This window comes from Aptenodytes patagonicus, chromosome 15 (assembly GCF_965638725.1).
Source record: "Aptenodytes patagonicus chromosome 15, bAptPat1.pri.cur, whole genome shotgun sequence".
Classification (NCBI taxonomy): Eukaryota; Metazoa; Chordata; class Aves; order Sphenisciformes; family Spheniscidae; genus Aptenodytes; species Aptenodytes patagonicus.
In genome coordinates, this window is record NC_134963.1 from 8,617,534 (window position 1) to 8,642,444 (window position 24,911).

General features: G+C 41.3%; 1 protein-coding gene across 7 annotated transcripts in view; it reads right to left on the bottom strand.

Moving 5' to 3' along the window:
- Nucleotides 1-735: 735 nt before the first annotated feature.
- The window catches only part of GIT2 (GIT ArfGAP 2), a 34,535-nt gene continuing 10,359 nt past the window's right edge, over nucleotides 736-24,911 (bottom strand). Inside the window, exons 9-22 of one of the 7 annotated variants that reach the window (XR_012996538.1) lie at nucleotides 24,464-24,515; nucleotides 22,229-22,301; nucleotides 21,788-21,885; nucleotides 21,355-21,466; nucleotides 20,186-20,328; nucleotides 19,203-19,352; nucleotides 15,701-15,949; nucleotides 14,210-14,299; nucleotides 8,940-9,022; nucleotides 8,621-8,803; nucleotides 6,758-6,883; nucleotides 3,447-3,510; nucleotides 2,306-2,568; nucleotides 736-2,051 (exon numbers count right to left, since the gene is read on the bottom strand). Coding sequence is in view for 6 of the 7 variants with exons in the window: in XM_076352664.1 (XP_076208779.1) it covers nucleotides 2,356-2,568; nucleotides 3,447-3,510; nucleotides 6,758-6,883; nucleotides 8,621-8,803; nucleotides 8,940-9,022; nucleotides 14,210-14,299; nucleotides 15,701-15,949; nucleotides 19,203-19,352; nucleotides 20,186-20,328; nucleotides 21,355-21,466; nucleotides 21,788-21,885; nucleotides 22,229-22,301; nucleotides 24,464-24,515 (1,636 nt within the window). In the remaining variant the exon portion in view is untranslated. Of the gene's footprint in view, nucleotides 2,569-3,446; nucleotides 3,511-6,757; nucleotides 6,884-8,620; nucleotides 8,804-8,939; nucleotides 9,023-14,209; nucleotides 14,300-15,700; nucleotides 15,950-19,202; nucleotides 19,353-20,185; nucleotides 20,329-21,354; nucleotides 21,467-21,787; nucleotides 21,886-22,228; nucleotides 22,302-24,463; nucleotides 24,516-24,911 lie in introns of all 7 variants that reach the window. The other 6 variants (XM_076352666.1, XM_076352664.1, XM_076352670.1 and 3 more) reach the window with 6 other exon arrangements.

The following is a 24,911-nucleotide window of genomic DNA, read 5'->3' on the forward strand; positions in this document are numbered from 1 at the left end:
TTGAACCACTCTGCCTGTTTGTGAAAAGAGCTGCCGCAGCACGTCAGCATGTGCTCAGACCACTTCTGTTTTACTGAGAACGTCAGAAAATTGCCTATCTTGCATGACAGCCACCGTGGCTCTGGAGTGATGACACAGCGTGACCATAACCAACCCAGAACAAACGTTTGTTCGGAGATGGGGGAGTTGACCAGAAATGCTGTTTAAGTGACAGAACGGGAAATCAGTTAGGGGTTGGCCATGGTTTTATAGCTAGGCCTTCCCAACAAGCAAAATGGTTGATTTTAGAAAATCTGGAGCTAGCATAGCTGGAACAAGGGCTTGCAGTTATCAAAGCATCCGTTTGTTTTGGTACAGAGGCAAGTTTAAACAACTGATAACTTACAACATAACTCAGTGTTACCCTGCTTTGGAAATCGGGTAAGATATGTTAAAAGAAAAGCATACACTGGTGTCCTGAGAGATTGAAAAATACTATCCCCTGCCTTTCAATGATGCCAATTTAAGGAAAAGTTCCGAGAAGATTATCAGGGTATTTAATTGCCAGTACCATAATTTTGAAGTAGGTTTTACCAATGTCTTTTGCAGTTCTAATCCCAGCCTGTCTGCATCCCCATGAGTTTAGAGACAGTTCTGGAATTCAGAAGTGCAGAAAGGAAATAAAAAACCCTCACAATGAAGAACATCATTAACTTACTGGGTTGTCATCTACTCTCTCCATTCCTTCCCCCCCCCCCCCCCCCCCCAAACCTGCACTACTAAAAGGGAGCTAATTACAACATACGAGAATCCAACAGTGTTATGGCACTTAGTGTTTATATATACATACAAACACAGTATGATTGAAAAGGAACCAGCCACTGAACTTTACCTCGTTTGTTCACATAAATATGGCAGTTTTTCACCAGAAAGCCTTGAAGAGTTCGTGGTTTTGGCAGACTGCATACTGCAGACCCGTTTGTGGAACAGCAGATAGCTGTTTCTGACTCAAATGTTTCTGTGAAAACTGTCTAAATGTTCACATCAACTGCTGCCACGTGACAGCCGCTGCAGTTCTGTAACTTCGCTCTTAACTAAAAGACCACTTTAAGAGGCTGCCAGCCGAACTGCCGCAGCCGGCTCCTTGAAAATGACAACACACTTCCAAATGGGACACAGGCGGAGACAAAAATTAGTCATTTTTTTCCCCCATGGAATTTGGATTCCCGAAGAACTCTCATTTTTGAAAGTATGGACTGACACTGTTACGAATGAAGAAACCTGAAACCCACATGGACGTTTGTCACCCACCTACCTTTCTAACAGGCAGCCTAGCTTGGGTTACTCCATACGTAGCTTGTAAAATTTTGAAAGATTTGCATAAAACTTACTAGACATCAGAAATCTTTTCACATTTGGATATGTTGAGGTACAGAGGTTACATGCTATGGCAGGCACAGCTGCTTTTGCACTGGCACTCTTCTAACTTCCTTTTTTGTTTTTTAATTATCACAGAAATCTTTAGTGATATTGCATCTTGAGTTACTGAGCAATGCTGCTGCAAACAAGATGGTGCCTTGAAGATGACAGTAAAATTCTGTAGGAAACTTAAGAATGAATTGTTAAATCAGAAACAAAGGATAATATTTTAACCACTAATGCCCTAACGTAACATCAAACATACATATTAATGGCATAGTGACAACTAAAAGAAATAACTATTAAGTTTCAAATTCCTTCCAAAACAGAAAAAGTGACAAAGACCTTGTATAGTTACATGTAATAAGCTCGTATGCCCACAACTACTATTGTTTTAGCAGACTAAAAACATATTATTGCACAACAATTGATATGGGAACAGGTAATATTCGGCTTGTACTCCGTTACCAGGACTACAACCTTCTTCCTGCTGGGCAGCAGTTACGGTCCTGGAGCCTTCAGAGCCTGTTTCGCTGCGGGTTTCTCAGTCAGCGGCATCACGGCACACGAGGCTCCAGGACGGACAGAGCAGAGGTGAGATTCTGCCCTCTGATACGCGCAGCTGACTTCAGCGGGAGTTTTGCAAGCAGTATCTGAAAGCAGAACGTGGCCCCAGGGGAACATCTAAGCAAGAGCTTGATACAACGCTGGTACGTGATAATGGCTCAACAGCTATTCGCAGCATGCTATTATCTGTAACTAAACTGGCAACACAGGCACAAAATAAGGCAGTGGGTTAAATTAATCATAAAATTGTTAGAAAACATGCAAAAATAATACTGAGTTTTTTAAAAAAAGTTTCTTGCCCCTTTAGTTTTTCCTCATAAAAATTTGAATAGTTCCACACCTGTTTGAAATTCAACCTTTAAAAAACAAGACTAAAAAGCCAAGTGTGACTCAGTTGTTGTTCTCTTTGGTTGTGATGGTAACCAGCTGTTTAGCAGCCTTGGCGATGTCGTAGGCGCACTGGATCACTTGCTGCGTGACCAGCTGGATGTCTGTTGTAGGGCACGTCTCCACAGGAAGGGTTTTTTTGCACTCGGATTGGAGTCTGTAGGCACTAGATGTCAGCAGACGCAAAGAAGTCCTTACCAGTTCAGATTTGGGTTTCTGGGAAAGGAAAGTAGAAGTTGAACTTGACAGAACAACAAAACCATTTTAGGATCACTTTTAATTAGCCGGTAGCAGTCCACAAGTGTTCTTTAATACGAAATTTCTGCTGCCAGGGCCCTGCTTTCTGCACGGACTCCTCTGTGCTGTAGGAGACGTTACAAGACACCGCTGCAGAGACGTAGGGTAGGGGCGGATGAAACAAGTTCCTGGAATTTCTCCTCTCTCATCTCAGGGACATTTCAAACTGCTGCCAGGCAGCACGCAGGGAATACTGCTTCACACTCTCATTTAGGAAGTTACTCATACAAGTTTTCTAGTGCCCATTTACTGCTACCCAGCCCATGTCCTGGCTGACATCAGGGTACAGCGTGTACAAGACAATCCATTCAGGTAGGCACAACAGCATTAGATTTTCCTTGCAGTTTTACAGAGGTAGGTAAGACTTTACAAAAACTTAATCACCGAGATTTCACTCCCTAAACTTGCTGTGAAGAAACAGATGACTTTGGTAGATAGATAACAGATCTAAACATACCTGCATGTAAGAAATCCAGGCAACGGCACTCGAATGGAAACTTGGGGGTGATGAGTCTAGCAAAATTCCCGTGTAACCACAAGACTCCTCAAGCAAGTAGCCTCCAGTTTTGGAGAAACTGCATGCACATCTTAGAGTTTTAAGTTCAAAGTAAAATTAAAGGCCTGGATTCACAAGTTAGCCCTTCCCAACTGGCATGCTAATAAATACAAAGATGCAAGATTTGACAGAAACACCTGGTCATTTCTCCCTACCTTCGGCTTTTGGTTTTCATTTACTGAAGGGAAATCTACTAGCAAGGAATGAGGCCAAAAACATTTTAATGCTGAAAGGTACTTACTTTTGGGAACAAGGCTGCCATTTCCGTTACTGCCACATGTATTCTCTCGGAGCATGGTATATAGCTGCAAAAAGATGCAATGTATTATTCATTATGCAAAGACTCCTCTTCAATTTCACTAGTCAGTGGCTATTATTCTAAAAACAACTGAGTAACAAAAACCCCATAAATATTCTAAAAATATCTTTGTAGGCTGCACTGAAGGCAACTGAAGTAGGTAGTGCAACATGCAATATGGTGACTCCTAGTGTCTCCTCAGCATTCCCCAGCACACTGCAGCACAAGTTTGTACATAGCTATTGCACTTCAGAAAAAGCAAGAATTTTACCAATAGTACAAAATTATTTCTTAGGTTTTATTACTCTTTGGTCAAAGTTTGTTTGAAGGAATAACTGTCCACACCTATTATACCAAACATTGTCAGAAAGAGTCTCAATTTGTATGCAATTATGGAAACGTGTCTATGAATATTAACTGCACATCAATTCATACACTCACATTTCCTAACCTCCTCCCCACCCAACTATTTGAATGCTAGAATTCATCTCCAAATTGTACAGAAAATTGCTTAGCTCGTTCTGTTTGGTGTATGCACAACGACATATTATTGTGACGTGTGGGAGAGCAGGCCCAAGCAAACTGGTTCATGTAAGGCAGGCACAAAGTAAAGTAAGATTCTGCAGTTTGAAAATATTTAAACAAAATCTGGTGACACAGAGGTGCCTTGGGGAAAAAAGGAACTTTTTTCCCTCAGTGCAGTGCTGACAATCAAAAGTGGATTTAAAAAACCACTTTGTATGTGGGATCTGAGTAAGTTTAGCTTGCTGCCATTTTAGGGAAATCTCTATCTATTTGCTTCGAACGAGCTCTTTCTGCATAAGCCAAGAGACTCTAAAACCAGTCTACTAAAATAAAAGTTTTAAAACTGCTAAGGATCTAAACAGCTAAAAATATCCAGTAATCTCTGAAGTTAAAAAAAAAACCCAACAAAGGTGTTTCAATTTATTTTATGTTTCAGAGTTGAATTTTGGCCATCCAAACTCTTAAAAATAATTTGAGTCAAGTGTTGCTATTTATAGGACTATCTTGTCTACACCTCCGAAGCAATGCAATTTTCCTGCACTTCTTTTCCATGTGTAAGTTACAAAAGTAGAAGCCTTTAAAAAAACCACTTTGTACCTAAGTTACCAAAATACTGTAAACTCAAAAAACTGTATTCAAAACACTTGGCAGCAAGGCCTGAAGTCTGACCTCCGTAAGCTTTTAACCCATCTGTTCTCAGCTAAACTCGGAGCGATCTCTGTAACAAACACGTGCCCCTCTGGGTCAGCAGCTGGGCTGGAAGCTTTAGTTTGTCGCAGAGATGCACGGTGAGGACACACCTTGATTCCAAGGAGATTCATTTCCATCCTTGTATCAGTTCATGATCAGTTGAAGCCAGGAATGCAGCACCATGCACATATTTCCCCTTTCTCATTTCACAAACTGGAAGGCTAGACGCCTACTGAGAATGGGGTATGCCAAACTTCCAGTACAGAATTCATACCTTGCTTTTTTGGTAAAGTTTAACTAAAGGTAAAACATCACATGAAGGTAACTTAAGAACACCAAGATGCCTTCTCGGATTAATTTATACACAGTAAACTGACAACGCACAATTCTCATACAGCAGCTTACAGATACATGCATCTCCCAAACTACCAACTGCTTTCACAGTGTGCGAGTTTTAGGCTAAATATTCAGTAATTCTGCTGAGTTAGCTAATAAAACAAAGGCAGATTCCATTAGTCCTCATAGATTTCACTTCTGACTTATATACCAAATGAAAATTGGTCTGTTCAAAATAGATCTTAAAACTATTTACCATAAGCTGCTGTGAAGCGCTGTGTTAGTGTGGTCTGTCAAAAGTTTAATTTCAAAATACTTGTTTTTATGCTTCAAAGACTCAATTTCAGCGTAAGTTAGTTAACATGAGTCAATCTTTAGCAAGAGAATCTCGAAATCACAAAGCAACAGCATTCAAGAAAAATATTCAGCATCTGTAGATTATGGTAGACCATTGCCCTTCCAAGCAAAAAAACCCAAAAAACCAAACCCCCACGGGTCATTATTTATGCAGTCATCGTGCAATACCAAAGGTGCAAAAATAGGTCACTTGCAAATGCACTGAGAAAGAAGCAACACACTGGGGTCATTCTGGCAATGCAGGAAAATTGCTTTAGAAAGGAGTATTTCCGTATGTCTCAAATCACATGAGTTCTTCCAAATAAACCAAAAGTGGAGAAAAGTCTTCCAAGTTCACTGTAATTCCCATTCTGCTACTGAGTTAACAATTAATTTGCTCCCTGCAAGCCAAATGAACAGCACCTTACCTCATAAAAAAGCCAGTTTGCCAATTAAACCCTTCACTAACAAGGCAGAGAAAGCCCTAAGAGTAACTTGAATGAAAGAGAGTAAGACTAACAACACATATTTCATAATATGTTCTCTAGGTTAGCTGCAAAGTTCACAGAGTATCTTGGAGGAATGGCTTTATTTTATAGTCTAAACACTCGCTGTAAGCTCATGAAATAAGCCGACACATTTGTTGAATTTACATGCATTCCAGTAAGACATCAGGAAGATACTCAAGTAGTGACAGCGTGGAAAAAAGAATCCATCATGAGCAGTAACTTGTGGTAACCTCTTCCTCCGATCCTGATATTTGTCACTGGCAGTAACACCTGGGGTTAGAACTTGGGAAGTTCTGTTTTAAAGAACATCTCACTTAAAAATGAAATTTATTTTAGGCATTAATAAACAATATTTCGGTCAGGTTGGAAGATACTATATAAACACACATCTTTTTTCATTGATTCAAGATACAAATGATCTCATTTGACTCGACAGCTGTATAAACAGTTGAGGGCCTAAGCTCTCAGGTGTGAACATTGCATCTCGGGAACTGTGACTTCTGCTACTTTTGCAGCAGTGCACAGAAGCAGCAACCACATATTGTGCTGTTAGTTGTCATACTTTATCTTGATGGACAATAAGCAGAACAGACAGGAGAATCTTTTACACTAGAGACAGTTACAGTTCCAGGCTGTGATTCTGTTCCCCATTAAATCAATACCGGGAGCTTCGACTGAACGGGTAGTATCACAGGTTCATAACTCTCTGTACTAGCTATCTGCAGTTTCTTTATCATCCAAAGCATTTCATGCATAGCCTTCAACGACCCCTGTGCAGATGGTGCGTGAGGGAAAGAGGCAGCAGAGAGAAAGAGAAAGGACACTGTGCCTGGGAGGCAGGGACAGAGGCCAGAGTACCAGGAGGCAGGACCGGGCTGCTGGATGGTCAGAGGCTGCAGGGGAGCTCTCTCAGCCCAGGGAACCAGCGTGCTGAAGCAGCCGAGGCTATGTCTGAGCTTGAGCATGCCCGCACGCTCTAATGGTCTACTCGGCCAGTCGAGCACAGGAAAAGGAATGGAAGAAAGCGAGGAAAAAAAAAAAAAAGGAAGGTGTTTCATTAATAGATTATATTCTTGCATCATTTTATTACTCTCTGATTACCTATGCAGCACGTGATTTTTATCTACAACGTTCCCAGCACTAGCTGGAAGCCATATTATTACATCACTGAGTAACTCATTTTGTTAAGGAAGCATTCCCCTACTGCAGGAAGAGAATGGTGGAACAAGCCTGCTCCACCTCCTTCGTGCCCCAGGCTGTTCTCAGCCCACCAAGACAAAGCCAGGGAGCCGGAAAACAAAGAACAGCAGCTTCAAGTTCAGTGTTTTGCAAGATTATACTCATTTAAGTACTGGCAAACACCCCACTCCACGCATGGTACAGAAAAAAAACATAACAGGTTGTTTAAAAATCTATTCAACAGAGAAAGCTAGGTGAGCCATATTGTTTCTTTCAATAAGTTTTTAAAAAATGTAATTCAAATACTGTGAACTGTGGTATACATAAAAACTCATTTAAAGCTTCTCTTACTGTTGCTTCTCGTTATGATCTGTGAGAAACAAGCAACAAAGGATTGCAGTGGAAAAGGTTACGGACAAGGGCAACGAGCTCAGCACAAACACGTTAGAACTCGCCATTCAGTGTGAGGAGAGGCCGCGCGCTGTCCCTTCTAAAAATAGAAAAGTACAAGAAGGGAAAAACACAGAACAAAAGTGGCCCCATTGTTGTGCACTTCTCTCAGCAAGGCAGGAAGCGAGGGCTTAACACAAATCGCCAGTCGCTTCTCACAGGCAAAGACAGGCACAAAACTTGGGACGGGCGGCAGAATGCAAGACCTACCAGTCTGCAAGTTCAGATTTTCTGGAGACCAAAGCTGTTCCAGACCTAAAACGTGTTCATACCTGGGAAGACGTAACTCTTGCTTACAGTCTTCTAAAAGAGCTGGGCAGGAGCACCACCTGATGATCAGGCAGGGGCAGTATCATTTTTGCTCGCTCACGCTATTCTGAAAATTAATTGTTCAGTTGGGCCAGAAGTTCCCCAAGGGAGCTGAAGCTGTGTGCTACCTGACGTGCTGATGAACAGTCTCCCGCTTACCCAGCTACAACTGTGTCTAAACCCCACAGTTCAAAATAGCTTTTGCTGGTACGTTATCTGTACTAATATTTCAGTAGGAAAGCCAAATTCTCCCTGCCTTTGCAAATTTTTCCTGAAACCAGACTCGGTGTTACTATCACACTTCTGTGGGGCGTCCTTACCTACGGACACGGAGGACTGAAGACCCAAGAGAAACTTACGCCAAGCTCTCTGCAACATGTTTGATTTATATCTAAAACAACACTCATTTTGCGGCAGGACTTCACAAGCACTTTGCTCCCCAGCGCTCCTCATCCCTGTGCTAGTTGTGGGCAGGGCAGGGCAGTACAGGCAGGTGGCAGGCAGTGGGCAGTGCTGCAGCCAGAACCCACTCACAAGGGGCTGCACCGGCTTTTTGGACAGGAGTGTGTGTTCCCACCGCGTGTGCTGGTCACTCGTCCCCGCTCACCCTGTGGCATTAGGTCCAGTGCACCAGGAAACACCAAGGACCTGCAAGTTTTGTAGGTGTGAGATCAGCATCTCCAGCGTTAACACGGGTGGTGGTGGCTGTACGTGTGCAAACACCCGAAGAATTTTCTTCATTTTCTCACAAACTCCCGAGCTTTTCCAGCACTCACGCCTTACCTATCATGCTTGTTCTCTTGTGCTGCTCGCAGCAGTTCCTGAATATTCTTAGTGATCTGCTCAGTTTTCCGAATCACATCTTCTGTACTGGGCAAACTGGAGTTGGGGGCTGTGTCAGCATCTTCAGGGATGGAGCTCTCCCCCTGCCAAATGACACTCCTCTGCCGGCCCTTCCTGCCTGACCTGCAAAGGAACAAAGCAGAGGTCAGCCCTGCGGGACAGAACTGGCTGCCTACACAACTCCCTGTCCTCCGACAGCGTGGAGCTGTGCCGTTAGCTCTGCATCACCATGCCGTCAGCTCTGCATCGCAGCACCTACCCCGTCTCCTCCAGCTCCAGAGGGGCGGTGGGGTTATCGTAGTCACTCTCGGACACGCTGCTCTGCTTCTCCAGCTTCGAGGTCTGCAACGAATACAGGTTTATTTCAGTGTTGTGCAGAAAAGAGGAGCCCCGAGCTGTGCCAGCGCCACGTCCTGAGTAGGCGGGCTTGCTCTTTAGCACGACAGCCCCTGCACCAGCCGCTACCCTGGAGCCCGGTGTGCCCCCTCACCCTGTGCTGGGCTCCTGCTGCCAGCTTGTACGCAAGCCCCTGGGCACTGCCGGCACGGCACAGCCCCACCAGACCCAAAGCAAGGGCTCTGCCCCGGCACCCAGCCGGGCCGCAGGGTGGGACAGACGGCCACAGCACAGCGTCCTTCCCCTGCCGCTGAAACTGCCACGTGGGCACAGAGGGGGAGGCCCAGAGGGGAGCAGAGGCCAAACAGAGAGGGCAGGGCCACCAGGGAGAAAGAGGCCAGACCAAGAGCAGGAGGCCCACAGCAGACTGGAGGTCAGACAAAGCGTGGGGGGCTGAACACAGAGTGGAAACCAAACCGAGCACGGGAGGCTGAAACAAGAATTGAGGCCCAGCACAGGCAGAGCAGGAGGCTGGACCGAGTGTGGGAGGCCCATAACAGAGTAGAGGCCAAATCAAGCATGGGGTTCTGACCACAGAGCACCGGCTGACCCTGGGAAGCCCTCTGCAGAACAGGAGACCAAAATGAGGGTTGAGGACTATTGCAGTGTGAAAGCCAAAATAAAGACGGGAGACTGATATGACGGTGGGAGGCCCATTGTGGTGGAAGACCAACGGGCATGTAGGAAGCTGAACCAACGGACTTGGAACCCGCTGCAGATTGGAGGCAGAAACGAGGACAGTTCAAGGCCCCTTGCAGATTGGAGGCCAAAACAGGGGTGGGAGGCCGAAAAGAGGAGAGTCGAGGCCTATTGCAGATTGGAGGTCGAAATGGAGGTGGGAGGCCAAAACAAGGAGAGTTGAGGCCCATTGCAGATTGGAGGCCGAAACAGGGGTGGGAGGCCAAAAGGGGTGTGGGAGGCTGAAATGAGGAGAGTTGAGGTCCATTGCAGATTGAAGGCCAAAATAGGGGTGGGAGACCAAAACGGGGAGAGTTGAGCCCCACTGCAGATTGGTGATCAAAACAAGGTTGGGAGGCCAAATAAGTGAGAGCTGTGGCCACAAGAGTAGACGGCCACTGAAGAATTTGTGTCAAAAGGAGGTGGTAGGCCAATTCCAAAGTGGAAGCTGAAATGAGGGCAGGAGGCACAGAAGGAAATGAAGGCCAGAGCTAGCATTGTAGGCACAGAAGGAAGTGGATGCCAGACTGAGTGTTGCAGGGACACACGAAGCAGAGGCCGGACCGAGTGTGGGAGGCCCACTGCAAAGCGGGAGGCTGATCCAACCAGGGGACTGAACCCAGAGTAAAGAATGAATGAAGAGTGGGATACAAGGCCAGGCTGGATGGGGCTTTGAGCAACCTGGTCTAGTGGAAGGTGTCCCTGACCATGGCAAGGGGGTTGGAACTAGGTATCTTTAAGGTTCCTTCCAACCCAAACCATTCTGTGATACCAAAATGAGCTTGGAGGCCAAATCCACAGCGGATGCTGAACCCAGAGTGAAGGCCCACAGCTGAGTGGGAGGCCGAACCAAGAGTGGGAGGCACACAGTGGAGTGGAGGGTGAACTGAGCCTGTGACTCCGAACTCAGAATGGAGGCCCACCACAGAGTAGGAGGCCAAACCTAGATTGGGAGGCACACAAAAAAGGTGAGGTCAAACCTAGAGTGGGAGGACCGTGGCAGAGGGAAGGCCGAAGACAGAGTTGGAGGCTGAACCAAGCATGGGAGGCCAGACCGAGCATGGGAGGCCCACTGCAGGGTGGAGGCCAGACCGAGCATGGGAAGGCCCAGCTGCAGAGTGCTGCTCGAGAGGGTGGAGGCCATAAACAGAGTCAGAGACCCAGAAGCCCAGTATTTTCCTGCTCCCCCCTTCACGTGGCATTCCCTGGGGAGATACACTGACTGTGTCCACACTGGGAACCAGAGTGCCACCCATTCCCTGCCTCTGAGCACGTGCGCTTTCTCCCAGGTGCGATGGCAGAACACTCACCACCTCCTACTCCCGTACAGACCAGTTCTGCACCTCCCAGTAAAGCATCTAATCTGTGGGCAAGGATGATGCTCAGGTTTTTTTCCTAAACTCCTTTTCAACTTTTTTTTTTTTTTTTAAACCCTCTCAGAGGGCTGCTAACACAAATAAGCATACTTGCACCATGACAGCTCAAGAGTGCTCTCCCTGCAGATCCTAACGTACAGCCCCCTCTGTCAGCAAGAGGTTCAAGCAGACTTTCAGATAGAGAGCTAGGCTCCCTTCTCTAACCTGGTTTAGCCTTCTTGGATATTTTATGCCCAGGCAATACAACATCCTGGAGGTTTATGCTATGAATACCTACTGTCAGGCCAATCTCTGCAGTTCGCATGAATTTGCAGTTTGAAGCCCCCTGAGGCACACTCCCATCCTCAGCCGGGCCCCAGGATCACCACACACCCGCCTACTCTAGTCTTAAAAATTGCAAAGCTCATCAGAAGTGCCTACTACAGCTCATCCATTTGCAAATATGCCACATCAGTATCACTCTACATACAGATCAGCCTCTGCATCAGCTCCTGCCTTAGTCACAGACACTGCTCACGTAATAGGGTCCTTCGCAAGCTCCGTTGAAGAACCAGCCTTGGAGCTTTACAGAAGCTTTGAAGTCAAGATGAGGTAATCTCAAGTGTTAGACTGTAAGGGACACCTTCAATTTGCATCCCTGATCCACACACTTAGGAAATAATACTTCTACCTCGAGGACAGACCAAAAATATGACTAGGAATTGGTTTTCATTGGTTAAGATCCAGTACGTTTGTTAAGCACTCATCTAATGTTAAAACCAACAATTCTTAACTCTGAAGCACCTGGAGTATGAACACTTTCTGTCCATTTTAAAGTTACTCTGCACAGAAGGGAAAAACAAGCATTTTTTGAACGCTCACCTCTCAGGATAGCTAGTAAAGATCAATTCTAAAAGTGACACATATTTTGAAGATATGAAACTATTATCTGTAAAGTCTGACCTTTCCCCTCTCCCAGACGTATAGAGAAGAACAGTACGATTAGTGGCAATGCTCTACGCTATGGTCAGAAATACAAATGACAACAATGAATTACAAGAATAGGATATTATGGAATCAGTAATATAGTATAGTAATGGAATCAGCGTACAATAAAAACAAACAAACCAACCAACCCTCTGCAAGTTTCTAGTACTACACAGTACTGATATCAGCTGCAGCCAAACCCAGATTTGCATTTGGCCAAGCAGGATATTCCCTTGTAAGTTTTATCATCCAGCGCTACTTGCAAATCTAGTATTTTCTCGATTGATATGTCCAAACACTGTACAGTCAAAATAAAATGGGGACACAAGAATTTAAAAAGCAGGTTCTTTATCCTGGCAGGAAGAGGCCAGAGTATGACCATTCAACATCTAAACCCACAGACTTGTTTTTTGAAAAATTTAGTATTATATAGTAAAATTTGATTAGAGACTCTACAATGCTTGCCCAAGAAACAGAATGAGACGGTACCGATTTCATTGTATTAACCACACAGAAAAAGCAGAGCAAAAAGACAGACCTTTTCCTGAAAGATCTTTTCAAAATCAGTTAAGTCTTACAAAGAAATACAAATACTCCTCTCTCAAGTTTACTTTCGGAAAGTTTTAACACAGAAATAAGCAAAGCCTAAATCCTGAACACGTGATACAACAAAATGGGTATAAGCTACTCATTATTTCCTAAGAAATGAGACATAAACATCTAAAAACAGCCCAAAGGACCTTGTATCAATATTTGCTTCTAAGTTAAAGAGGTTTAGTCAGAGCAAGACCTCGAAATGTAATCGACTCATTCTGGTGACAGAGGGCACTTTCTGCAAGCGGTGCAAGCTGGTAGCTCAGGCTGGTCAAACAGCAGCGTAAAAGCTACGGGTTGTTCATCTTCAGCATTCATTAGTCTGTGACACGTTAAGCTGTACCTGCTCAGGGTCCATTACTTCAGTCACAGCCCCTTCACAACCAAAAATGGATGTTACTCTAGAGCTGCAAATGCAATGTGCTTTTCCCTTCTTTTGAATATGTAACTTGCAATTAGTTCAAGGATCCCAAAAACACAGTCTAAAAAGAAGCTGTCACAGGCAGACTCGTCTATCAAACTGTTTGCCTTGCGCTAAATGTGTCCTTTTGCAAGGTGGCATTTTATGTTCACTTCTAGCAAATGAATTTGAGTAAGACTAGATTTAAGTGTCCCACTACAAAAAGAGAACAGCGTTTAAAAAAAGTTTAAGAAGCTGGACAAGGCTTCTTCAAATAGCTAATAGCTCACATATGAGGCCACAGCAAAGACAGTGTCTTTGGAATAACATAAGCTTACAGAATGCATTTAATGTTTCGTGGTAACACTGCCATTTTTTTCCTAGGGTCGGTACTGTAGCTAACAAAAATCCTAAGAACAAAGTTTTGTAGATCCTGATGGAACGCCAGTATAAGCTTCCTTTATACACTCTCAGTGTCTTTAATCTTGCCCTGGAAGGAGTCTTGCTAAAAACAATTCCCATGCCCAGTCTTTCATCTGTCAAGGTCAGCAGAAAGCAGGCTAGCTGATACTAAATGTATCGGCGGGCAATATGGATGGCTATCTGTTTGGATGCTTATAGAACTCCCTTCAAACAAACTAATGAACATCTGTAAGATAAACGGTCAATCAGTACCAACGTGGATTGGTGCAAACTGACAGCCCCCAAAGAAAGCAGGCTTTAAAGCTAGTACCCAGTGAGCTTCAAATGCCTCATGCAGTGCATTTTAGTCAGTAGGAAGAGTTATGTATTGGCTTATGAAATATCAGTGAGTGCCTGCCAAATTACTTTCCAAACAGCAACCAACTTGTCTTCTGGCTGTTTGCAGTGTTACGCAGTTGAACAAGTGATCTGGAGTAACTGTGCATGGTGTTAAATGCTAAAGATTTTAGCCGTTGTGAAGTTAGAGAGAGGCGAGTATCCACAGCATGTGGCAGAAGAAAATGGAAAGTGATGAAATACTGCTTCATGCAAGCATGAAGGCTAGTCAGCATAAAAGGGGAGAAGGCAGAGGCATAATGGCTTCTAGGGAGATTGCCACCTCCTCCAGGTAAAAGACCAATTGGGAAGGTACTTAACCCTTCGTGTGCTTTCATCCCTTGACCAGGAAAGCGTGGAGGGGAAGGAAGGTAGAGATGAAGAGGAGGTCACAAACGCACTCCTCCCGATCTAAAAATGGGAAAGAGAAAAACACTCGGGAAAAACCAAAAACAAAACACAAATAAATTCTTAACTGAAATAAAGGAACATTCTTAAAACCATGGAGAGGACATAAAGCAAGAATGATTTTGAGAATTTGGCTAAGCTTGAGTGGACTTAATTCTTTCAAAATACAATTGACTTCATGTTAATTCTAATACTGATATTCCAGAGGTGCTAAATTCCACAGGGACTAAAATACATTCACTATAATACCAAATTAACTAACTCCACATAACAAATCAATGCTTCAGAGCCGCTACTTCTATCCAAATTTCAAACCAAATGACCAAAGGACCTATACAAAGCACTCTCATGTTTTGCAAACATTGCCACATACAAAAGAATTCTGACATTCCTTGCTGCCAGAACTGCCTTTATATCAACATGCCAATATAATTTAAAATGATCCAGATTTCATAGTTTAAAGTTCCTATTAATTTAATTGAAGGTGGGGAAAAACCCAGCATACAAATTTCTGCGCTGATTCCCTGGTGCACTCAACTGTCTTCTTTAGAATGTGCATGAAACATTTGTCCTCCCTCCTGCCAGGCAAAAAAAACCATTAACTTTCAAATATGTTTTAAAGGGCTTAATTGTTCATCTGGAAGGAAATACAAGGTAGTGCTACCAACAGGGAAACATATTGAAACAAATCCACAAATGTTAAGTACGTGCCTAAAAAATATTGTCCCATATTCCTGCCCACAGGGCAATCTAAAAAGATGCAACAAAAAATTAACTTTAATAAGCACTAGTGTGTGTTGGGCCACTTATCTAAAGTGTGAACACATCAGTGCAGAACCTTTGTGGCTAATACAGAACTCCCTCTCCACTATTAGCACATCATACAGGAAAATACTAAACCAGAAGAATTTGTTCAACTAACATCTAAACCATCTTTAGCCTCCAGTTCCAAACTCAGAATAAGAAACTGGTGGCCTAATGAAAAAGTTAGCTTCAATTTTATTTTATTTTTGGAAGGTGGTTCTGAAGTTCCACAAATTGGCACATGCCTATATATCTCAAGAAAGAAATCCATGAACTTTACCTACCTTCTTGGAATATTATTTTTCCCCCCTCCTGGTTTTCAAACAGCCACACATTGATATTTGGCATATATATTGTGGTTAAAAGAAAGAGCTGAGCAGAAGCCAAAAGCTCCAGTTTACGTATTCCAGAATTGTTATAGCTTTTACTTTTCAAAACATCAAACTCCTGCAGACATGTTAATACAGCAAACATTAACAATTCTTACAGTTTAAATTCACTTTGAAGCAGACAGTTGAGCAGCTTTGATACATGAGCGTAGTTGGAACAGACAGAAAAGCTGAACATAAGAAATGCAGAAGCATCAGCAGTTTTACTTACATGTGGAGGGAAAGGCTGCAGTCTTGTTATGCTTTCTTCTGGGTATGTGACCTCTCCCATGGGGAGGTAGGGTTTCTGACCTGATCCAGTCTCATACATGGACATGGGTCTGCTACCCCGTGCAGATGGTCGCCGCTTTAAAGAAGAATTGTTGGTAGGGTCTGTGTATTCAGAACCAGTTTGGACCTGATATATATTGGTTGTAGCCTGTCTTCTGAGGCTGGTATTTTCACTCTGTAGCGTTTGAAGCTGAAAGAAATGTTTAGCAGTGGGACTTTGTTTTTCTAATAGCAAGCGTCAAAAGCAAACTGACTATACAATACACGCTTGTCAGCTTTACTAGTAAATCCAGTTACTAGTAGCTGGGGTTTGATTTCTTTTTCCAAATCTACTTGACTTGCTTAGTATAAGCATGAAAACATCTATGTTCCAGATCTGGAAATATTTATGTGCTGATTTCCAGCACTTTTTGCTGGGATGCAAGCTAAATTAGATCTTAAAATTGGCTGTTGTAGTCGAAAACACACAATCCATTTCTTCCAGCCTGGCTGTACTGGCATATGAATCGTGTAATATAATGAGGTTGCGGGGGGAATGACTGCCAACAAAACAGTTTTTCAAGCAAAGTGATCCATTTCAGCAGTCAATACAAGAACTTGAAAGAGGACTTTAACATAAGGCCTAGGAAATCTGAAAATGCCAAAACTACAGCACAGACACCAGAGAGAGCGCACAGAAAACTAGAGCTTGCTCTGCAAAGCAAGAAGAGAGTTTAGCTTATGAAAATTAAGTATCAGCTACTGCTTTCTAAGAAGCCAACAAGAAATAATTTTAAAGCTTTTTATTATTATGTATTTGAAATGCATAGTAAAAATGCAACAATTCTGATTTTTTTGTGGAGTTACTCGGAGTAAGTTTGCTATATTAACACATCATAAAGAAAAGATGTAAAAAAAGTCAGTATCAGCAATCCTTTAACAATAATTGAGTATAATATTTCAAACAGCTGATGGCCTTTTAAACAGGAAATTGCATATTTACTACTTGCATTTACTTTGCATCATATGAACCTTCAAGAACATTATCAAAAAAAATCCTATTTTGCCTACAGGACTTCCCAGAACCCTAAATCGAACATGCAGACTTCTATCAAGATAATTTATGCTTTTCCTCCCCACTTTCTGTGTGCTCTGTAGTAAGATGCATCAAGTCTTAAGATTTGAGGATCAGCCAGGAGCCAAGCTACCCCTTTAAAGTTTGACATTAGAGGCAATTAAATAGGTCAACTTTATAGTCTCCTTCTTCCAAACTTCTTCCACATTTTATAAACGTGCTTTTGGTGCAGTTTTAGTCAACAGCTAATGTAAACTCACACCAAACTCTTAACCACCTATAAGCACCTAAAAAAATCCACAGGCTTAAAAAAAAATAGCTTTTTCCATTAGAATGCCCATTAAAATAACGGAACTATTTTCATTTTTATTTAGGAAGAATCTACTCTAAAGTGGCATTCATCAAGTGTAACTTTGCCTCTTCCTTAATTAACAACTTTTGCTTAGTAATTTCCATGCAAAAGATTAGATACACTGTTGGCCAATAAAGTGATACATAAAGTGGATAGATTTTTTTTTTAGTTCAATGACCTTCTAAGCTCTTGCTTAGAAAACAAAAAAACCCAAAAAACAAAACACAGACTCTTGAATGACATCTATTGCATTAGAATTGCTGAAGTAGTACAAATATATTGGTGTCTTGCCACAAATAACCCAGCAGAGAATTCCCATATTGTACCGAAGTTCCCAGTAGCTTAGAGCTACGACAGCTGTTAGCCCTTCCTCCCATCCTGCATTCTGCAATGGCGCACGGCTATATCGATTCTTCACCAATCCAGAGCCACTAAACACTAAGTTAAAACCCCGTAGCTATATACATCATCAGGACACAAAATTAGTGCAACTCATCTCCAAGGTGAGTAAGCCCCGGCTATGCCATCTTTCAAAACAAGTTCAACTGCAGCACAGCAATGATCTCTCTTCTGCTACACCACATAAATATACTAAAGCCTCATTAATTCATAGGCCCTAAGTATTTTTTTTTTTTTTACCCTAAATAGACTCTATCTGTTTAAAGAAACTCAATATAAGTGAAAAGATAATTCAACTGATGCAGAGAAATGCTTAACCAGTACAAGCTGTTAAAAGACCAAGGAAACACCCTGAGATCTCTTAGGTTCCTCTCAGTATTCACCATTCCAATAGATCTGAAAGGCTGAACACAATTGTAACAGAAGGATGGCACTGAACAAAGATATTAGAATCTGCTGAATTAGAATCATAGAATCATAGAATAGTTAGCTTGGCCTCAGATGCTAAGAGCTCAACAGTTCCCACCACTCTCCAAAGCATCTGCCTCTTTGCCCCAAAACAATGGGGAAACAAGCTCTCAGCACAGGTTCACCTCTGCGGGACCACAGCTTGAACAACTTTCTCTACAGGGGGAGAGCTTTCTGCAGCACACTCTAAGTCTTGCAGTATTGTAATTATTTGGAAAACAGAATTTTTAACACTAGGTAAAGAATTAATTTGAGGAAGCAGCCAACCCTTTCTAGGCTAGCATGACAGACAGGACAGTGAACTCAATACAGATACAAATTCTCCTTTACCCCACAAAAATCTCTATTTACCAGAACACTGGCAAAGCATTCAACAAATTGTTGATTTGTTTATATAAGGATTAGAAGGTCTGGCTTCCAAACTGGGGTTTTGGAGCTTTAAATTCAGGATTTTAGCAAAAAATGTTCAGTTTTCTGTTTGTATAAGACTATCTATACATAGTAACTCATATTCTAAAGGAGATACCTCTACCTTACCCTCATCTAGACAAAACCCATACTGAAGGTTTAAAGCAGGAATTGAGTTTACCACTACATCCTTTATGTGCTATTTTGCACGGATTCAAACGCAAGCAAAGAAATAAATCTTGGCCTCCTGGTATACAAAAACTTTATATTGTATTGCCACATTTCAGACTATTTTCTACTGCCAAACTGGATTGGGATTTTAATTTCCCTTCATTCCAGCTAGGCTTATTAATGAAAAAAACCCAACATATTTCCTGGAAAAGTTGGAAGTACATTAGATACATACGTGCACACACGTAAGGTGTGTGCTAGCACTTACTTCCTCATTGTTGCAAACTGCTTATCTGTCTTGAAGCAAGACAGCAAAAACATACAAGACTTACAACAACTGTCTTGTCACTTGGAAAACTTATGTCAAAGTGAACTAAGCAGATCATCATCACCTCCACAAAAAAAAACATTCAAAGCATGTGCTGCACATATACATTTATAGTCTCATCTGATTCCAAAGCAGCTCCATTTTAAAATAAGTTTTCTCACTATCCGAATATTGGGTTATTGCATCTTCAGTTTCAGCAGTTTTATTCTGGTCAACTTAAAATACATCAAGAAATGAAGATGTTACACTGTTGTGCCCGTTACCTTTTTCTGCATGATTCTCAGCTCATCACTCAAGTTGATGTTCACTTTCATTAATTGCTGAATCTTTACCTCAGAAGCCACCAATGCATTTTTAACTTGCATATATTCTTGGGCTGTCACTGGTCCATCTGACAAGTCTGAATCCAGGCTCTATAAACAGTAAGAGAACAATACTTACACCATTGGGAAACAGACTACCAAAAGAAAACAAGACAATGAGATTTTGACAGCTTTTCATGTACTTACTTTAAAGGAATCACAGTTCAAATTAAGTTCAAATTAATAAGATCCATTCATTAAAATAATTTTAGTCCAATGTAAAAGAAATTTGATGTCAATCAAATCTTAGCTCCTCTATGCACAAAAACGTTTGTCTCAGCATTTCAGTAACACAATACTCTTCCATAAGGATTTTTTTTTTTTTAAATATGCAATACAGAACTGGAAAGTCATAAGAGACAGGTTACTAAATATCCAGTGTGCACGTTACCAAGGAAGATTAAACTAGAACTACTAGGTTTACTGCCCCCCCCCCCCCCCTTTTTTTTTTTTTTACCATGCTGCATTATTTTCAGGAATGGTTTAAAACACTCAGTCACTATTGGTCTGCTGTAAATATTTCTTCAGTAGGAAGCAGTAAATGTTTGTGAAATACCATGGAATCGCTGACTAAGAGCATTTTGGTAGATCCAATTATTTCATCTGTGCAACTAGATCTATATCTTAACTCCAGACATGCACAGTGGTGCGCATTACTTTTCTAGAGAAGCATTTTATTTACAATAAAACTTCCTTAAGTCACAACACTTAATTTTGTTAAAGTTCATAGATTGAGGTATGATTCTGAAATGAATTTGAAAATGAATTAAAATATTGGTTTTCTGATCATTTATGCATGTTAAATCCCCTCACAAGGGGAAAGATTCTCTGCAGATTACTGTTATGAATAAAATTTGGTGTGTGTATAAACATTTCAAACCTACCTTCTGCCTGTTTGATTTAGCTGCATTTGTTTCCAGATCTGTATCTTCATCTGAAGCAACACTGTCATAATCAGGCTGGTCATTATCCTGACTTTCACTACTATGTTGATTGCTGATTGATTTGAGTATCAGTTCCACATTTTCTGTAGATCAACATACACCATTTTAAAACATATTAGTAAGTCTGGATAAAAAAATAGAAGTGCATACTTTAAAGTAATTAAAAAAAAAAAAAAGGAAGGATCTTCAATCAGAGAGACAATATAAGACATGCCATAATAAAGTATCATTTGAGTAGCCCAGTTCAAAAAAATTAATTTAGATCCACCTAATAGGTATGGATTATTACTGTCCAAAATGTCAAAGTTTTATGGTTTTGCCTTTTCATTTCTTGTAAGTGTTTAGACAAGTTAAAGTAAGTGGTGAGAATCGTGCTGTAGCAGCTTAATAAAATTCACATAAGGGAAAAAAAAAAACAAAACAGACTATACTGGACAAATGGATGTCAACATTCAAATGAAAAATATAGGCAAAAATTAAAAGTTAGAAAAGATTTTTTGTATTTTCTCTCCAGAGGGAGAACTAGCGTTCAGATGTTGTTTCATACCGTCATGGCTAGAACTATGGCTGTCTGGTTGTTGGCATAGATATTTGTATTCTTTGATACCTATCATGCTCAAGAAATACAGAAAGTATACATTTTTAGGCAAATTAGCAATAAGCTCAAGGGCATCTAAATTACAGCAAAGTCCTGCATGTATAGAGCAGCCATGAAAGTCAGCATCTAAACCACTGACATTATCCTAGCTGCCAATCGAACGAAGCATCACTCTAAAACTGTACAGCAGTATTCTGGAAAATTTTACCAAGTTATCATAAAAATCACAACCATCATAAAAAGATGTTCCTGAATTGCACATATCCCACTTGATTTAATTGTATTACAAACACCAACCCTAACAGACAAATCTCCTCTACTTGGGCATTATTTTGGTGGCCTAATGCTTGTTGTCAATAGCCTGCTATCCATATGATTTAGTCCTTATCATTCATAAAAACAGTATAAATATCTTTCTTCATTCATATAGTACTTCTGAATGAGGCTATGGTATTGATTAAACTACTGAAAAATTGCATATAGAAGAACAGACAACCAAAAATATACTCACCTTTTGAACCAGTGAGAGGATTCCCCTGTTGTCTTCGTTTGGCATCACTTAAAATATCTATAACTAGCGTAGCAAATTCATGGGCATTAAATCGAGCCAGTTTCTGTCTTCCCTAAATTACAGAATAATGCGGGGGGGGGGGGGGGGGGGGGGGGAAGTACATCGTGTATTAGATGAACAGCAGAGTTCCCAGGTAAAACTAAGACTATAGCACTTACAGCGAGTTGATTGTTCAATTAAATTCATTGCAAAAAGTGTGATTTAAATTATCCAGCTGAACACTCCAGGGCAGGGGAAATGTGAAACTATTTTAACCTCTTTACAAGTAGATGCAGCTCTTCTACAGTAATGAAGTACAGTAAAGCAATATTACTTAGAATACCTGGCCTATTAAATCAAAATAGTTTTACAGTATTAAAAAAAGACTGCATACCTGATTCCTGGTTGAGGAATATTCAGGATTTACGGGAAGAAAAGGGACCACTGTGGTCTCTGTCACAAGTGTACTATGATTCTGAGTAGCAAGCCAAACTGCTCGAGAGAAAAAAAAAAACAAAAAAACCCCAAAAGGGAATAATCTTCCTGTACTATTTGACAGTGTTTCTTGTCAAAGAATAAAAGACCACAATTTCAAACACAAACACAATCAATTCAAAGGAAGGCTTTTTTCCCCAGAGGGTTCTCTACTTTGTAAAAAACACAAGTTTTTTTCAATTAACGTCACCTTCAGATAATGCAAGACAAAGAAACTACCATTATCAGTAATTACTGAATACAGAAGTACTTTAAATAGAACATATGCTTGCACTAGCATCTTGTATGTAATGTAACAATTCAAATTTATTTTATACACATTCCAGAAAGCCTCATTCACCTGCATCTGTTTCTCTCCTGTCAACTTCATCATACACATCCATGGCAAGTTCTTCAAATAAGTGGTTGCTTAGCTAAGGGTAGAAGAGAATAATTGCAGCTTGAAAATAAATAAAATCTAGTAAGACCTCTATAACACAGAAAATATAAGAGCACAACTGTGCTCTCCCTTGGCTGTTTTCCAGCCTATATAATTGCTTGTTTCTCAGCCTGCATAGTAGAGTAATCCATTAAGCAGACATATACGACCACCCGATTGCTAGATACAGAGACAACAATACGGTTTGACACTTTTCCTTTACTGGTCAATGGATTTTTTTTATCTCCTATCTGATCACAAAAAGACCTTGCGTACTGGGTGAAGCAGACCTACTGTGGGAACTAAGTACCCAAATGCCACTGTAGATGTGGGCTTAAATGAACAGTGAAGACTCACAAAATGCTTGCATGTTTCAAACTGTGTTCCTACAGTGGACGGTTCAAGAGAGATACTTGTGTTACGAAGAAGTGAGCTGTTGGAAGATCAGACATGAAATTAAGATGTCACAGGGCTTTGTGGATGTTTCGCTTACTGATGTACAGTGCATTAACATTAGTAATGGGTACCAGACATGATAACTAAATGACAGCGTAAGCAAGCCTGAATAGGTGGCTGATCTTCCTTCTCTGGGACAAGCTGTACTAAAAAGGGTGAAAAACCTAACACTTTTTCTAGGGTTTAGCTTTATTTCCGGGAAAACCAGCCCCGCTTTTTCCAGAGTTTGAGTCCTAAATTCTTAACCAAAGAGCAACTGCAATCATTCTTGAACCCAGATAAAGCCAGTATGTTTACTTCTGTACTGGGTCTGGCTGGGATAGAATTAACTTTCTTCATAGAAGCCCACATGATGCTTGCTGTGTTTTGGATTTGTGGCTAAACCAGCATTGATAACACGACCCTGTTTTGGCTACTGCTGAACAGTGCTTGCACAACATCCGAGGCACTCTCTTCCCCCCTCCGCCCTCCGCCACTCTGCCCACCCCATCACCCAGCAGCAAGCAGGCTCAGGGTGGGCATGAAGCTGGGAGGAGACACAGCCAGGACAGCTGATGTGAATCCGCCAAAGGGATATTCCATACCACACCATGGCATGCTCAGCTATAACAACTGGGGTGGAGGAAGTAGTAGTTTGGTTTTCAGCTTCCAAGATGGCTGTTCAGAGACTAGTTGGGCAGTGGTCTGCCTGTAGGAGGTGTTGAGCAATTTCGTTTGCTTCACTTGTTTTTCTTCTCTTCCCTTCACCTATTAAACTGCCTCTAAGTCAACCTATGAGTTTTCTGCTTTTGCTCTTCTTGTGCTCTCCCCAGTCCTGCTGGGGGGACTGTGTTGGTGCTGGGCTGCTGGCCAGGGTCAACCCACCACAACTTGCAAAAATACAATGCAGGAATCCATCTACTTCTAGCTAGCTAGGCATTTAAAGTAGCCGGTAACAGCATGTTAACACGTCAACAGAAAGCCAGTTCTGAAGTAGGATTCGTATTTGGTTTGTATTGATTACTATTTGAATATCAGTTCTACACGTGCTGGCTTGCTTAGCTGGAATTTTCATGACCGCTAGCATTACCCTTAGAGAAAAACAGACATTGTTGAACAGAAGAATATCAGCAGGATTGTTCTTCCCCTACCTGCAAAATTTTTATCCTTTGATACAATTTGCTTCAGCTAAAAGCTTTAAGTGGAGGGAAAACATATCCCCAGTCTAACTTGTACAAGGGTTTGGTCACCAACAGTTTAGTAAAACTAGTGAGCTGGCACTACTATCAACTAATTTGCAGACAGTAATGCACTATATTCTGGCCTTCCACAAAGTTAAAGGCAAATAGTAACATGTAACATACAGATTTATATAAAATACATGAGAGCAAGACAAACAACAAAGTTTAAGGTTCTGAACTGGGGAGACAGACCTAGAGATAGTATCTGTATCTATAGATATATAGTATCTATATCTATATATAGATATACCCCAAACAAGACCAACAAGTATCTGTTCTCCATCATGGATTTGTCGTCATCTCCGCTCCTCTATTTCTGCCTATTTTCACGTTTTTATCCAGACTTTTAACTTGCTACAGAGTTGACGTTTATTTATGCAGGAATTAATAGCAGCTGAAACCAGCTTGAAAGATGAAGTGCAGAGTTTGCCACGTCTAGACAAAGATGTGTCACACAGCACACACTGCAAGTTTTACTTACAGACTGAAGTTTCTTCTTAGCTGCTTTTGCAAGTTCTGATAAATCTAGACTGCTATGAAAACAAAAAGTGATCATTACATCTACAGCATTTAATAGCTTGTTTAAACACAAATTCTACATTTCAATAATTCAATGATTAAAATATTACTTTCATTTGAAACTCCTTAATCTTTTAGTATTTTAATATAGTTTTTAACACATTGATCTTACTAATATTGCTAATATACCAATTAGTATATTCTTAAGCTTTTCTAAACAACGATCTTCTATTTAAAACAAAAGAATCCCCCAAATCCTTTGGAATATGAATACCCACATTTGCATAGCTCAAGAAGCGGTCAAGCTGTAGTGCAACAAAACGCTTTCTGTAAGGAATCTGAACAATATGATCATTCTGACCAAAGCTCGAGTCCACAGAAAACACATAGGATTTATTCCACTGGACTCT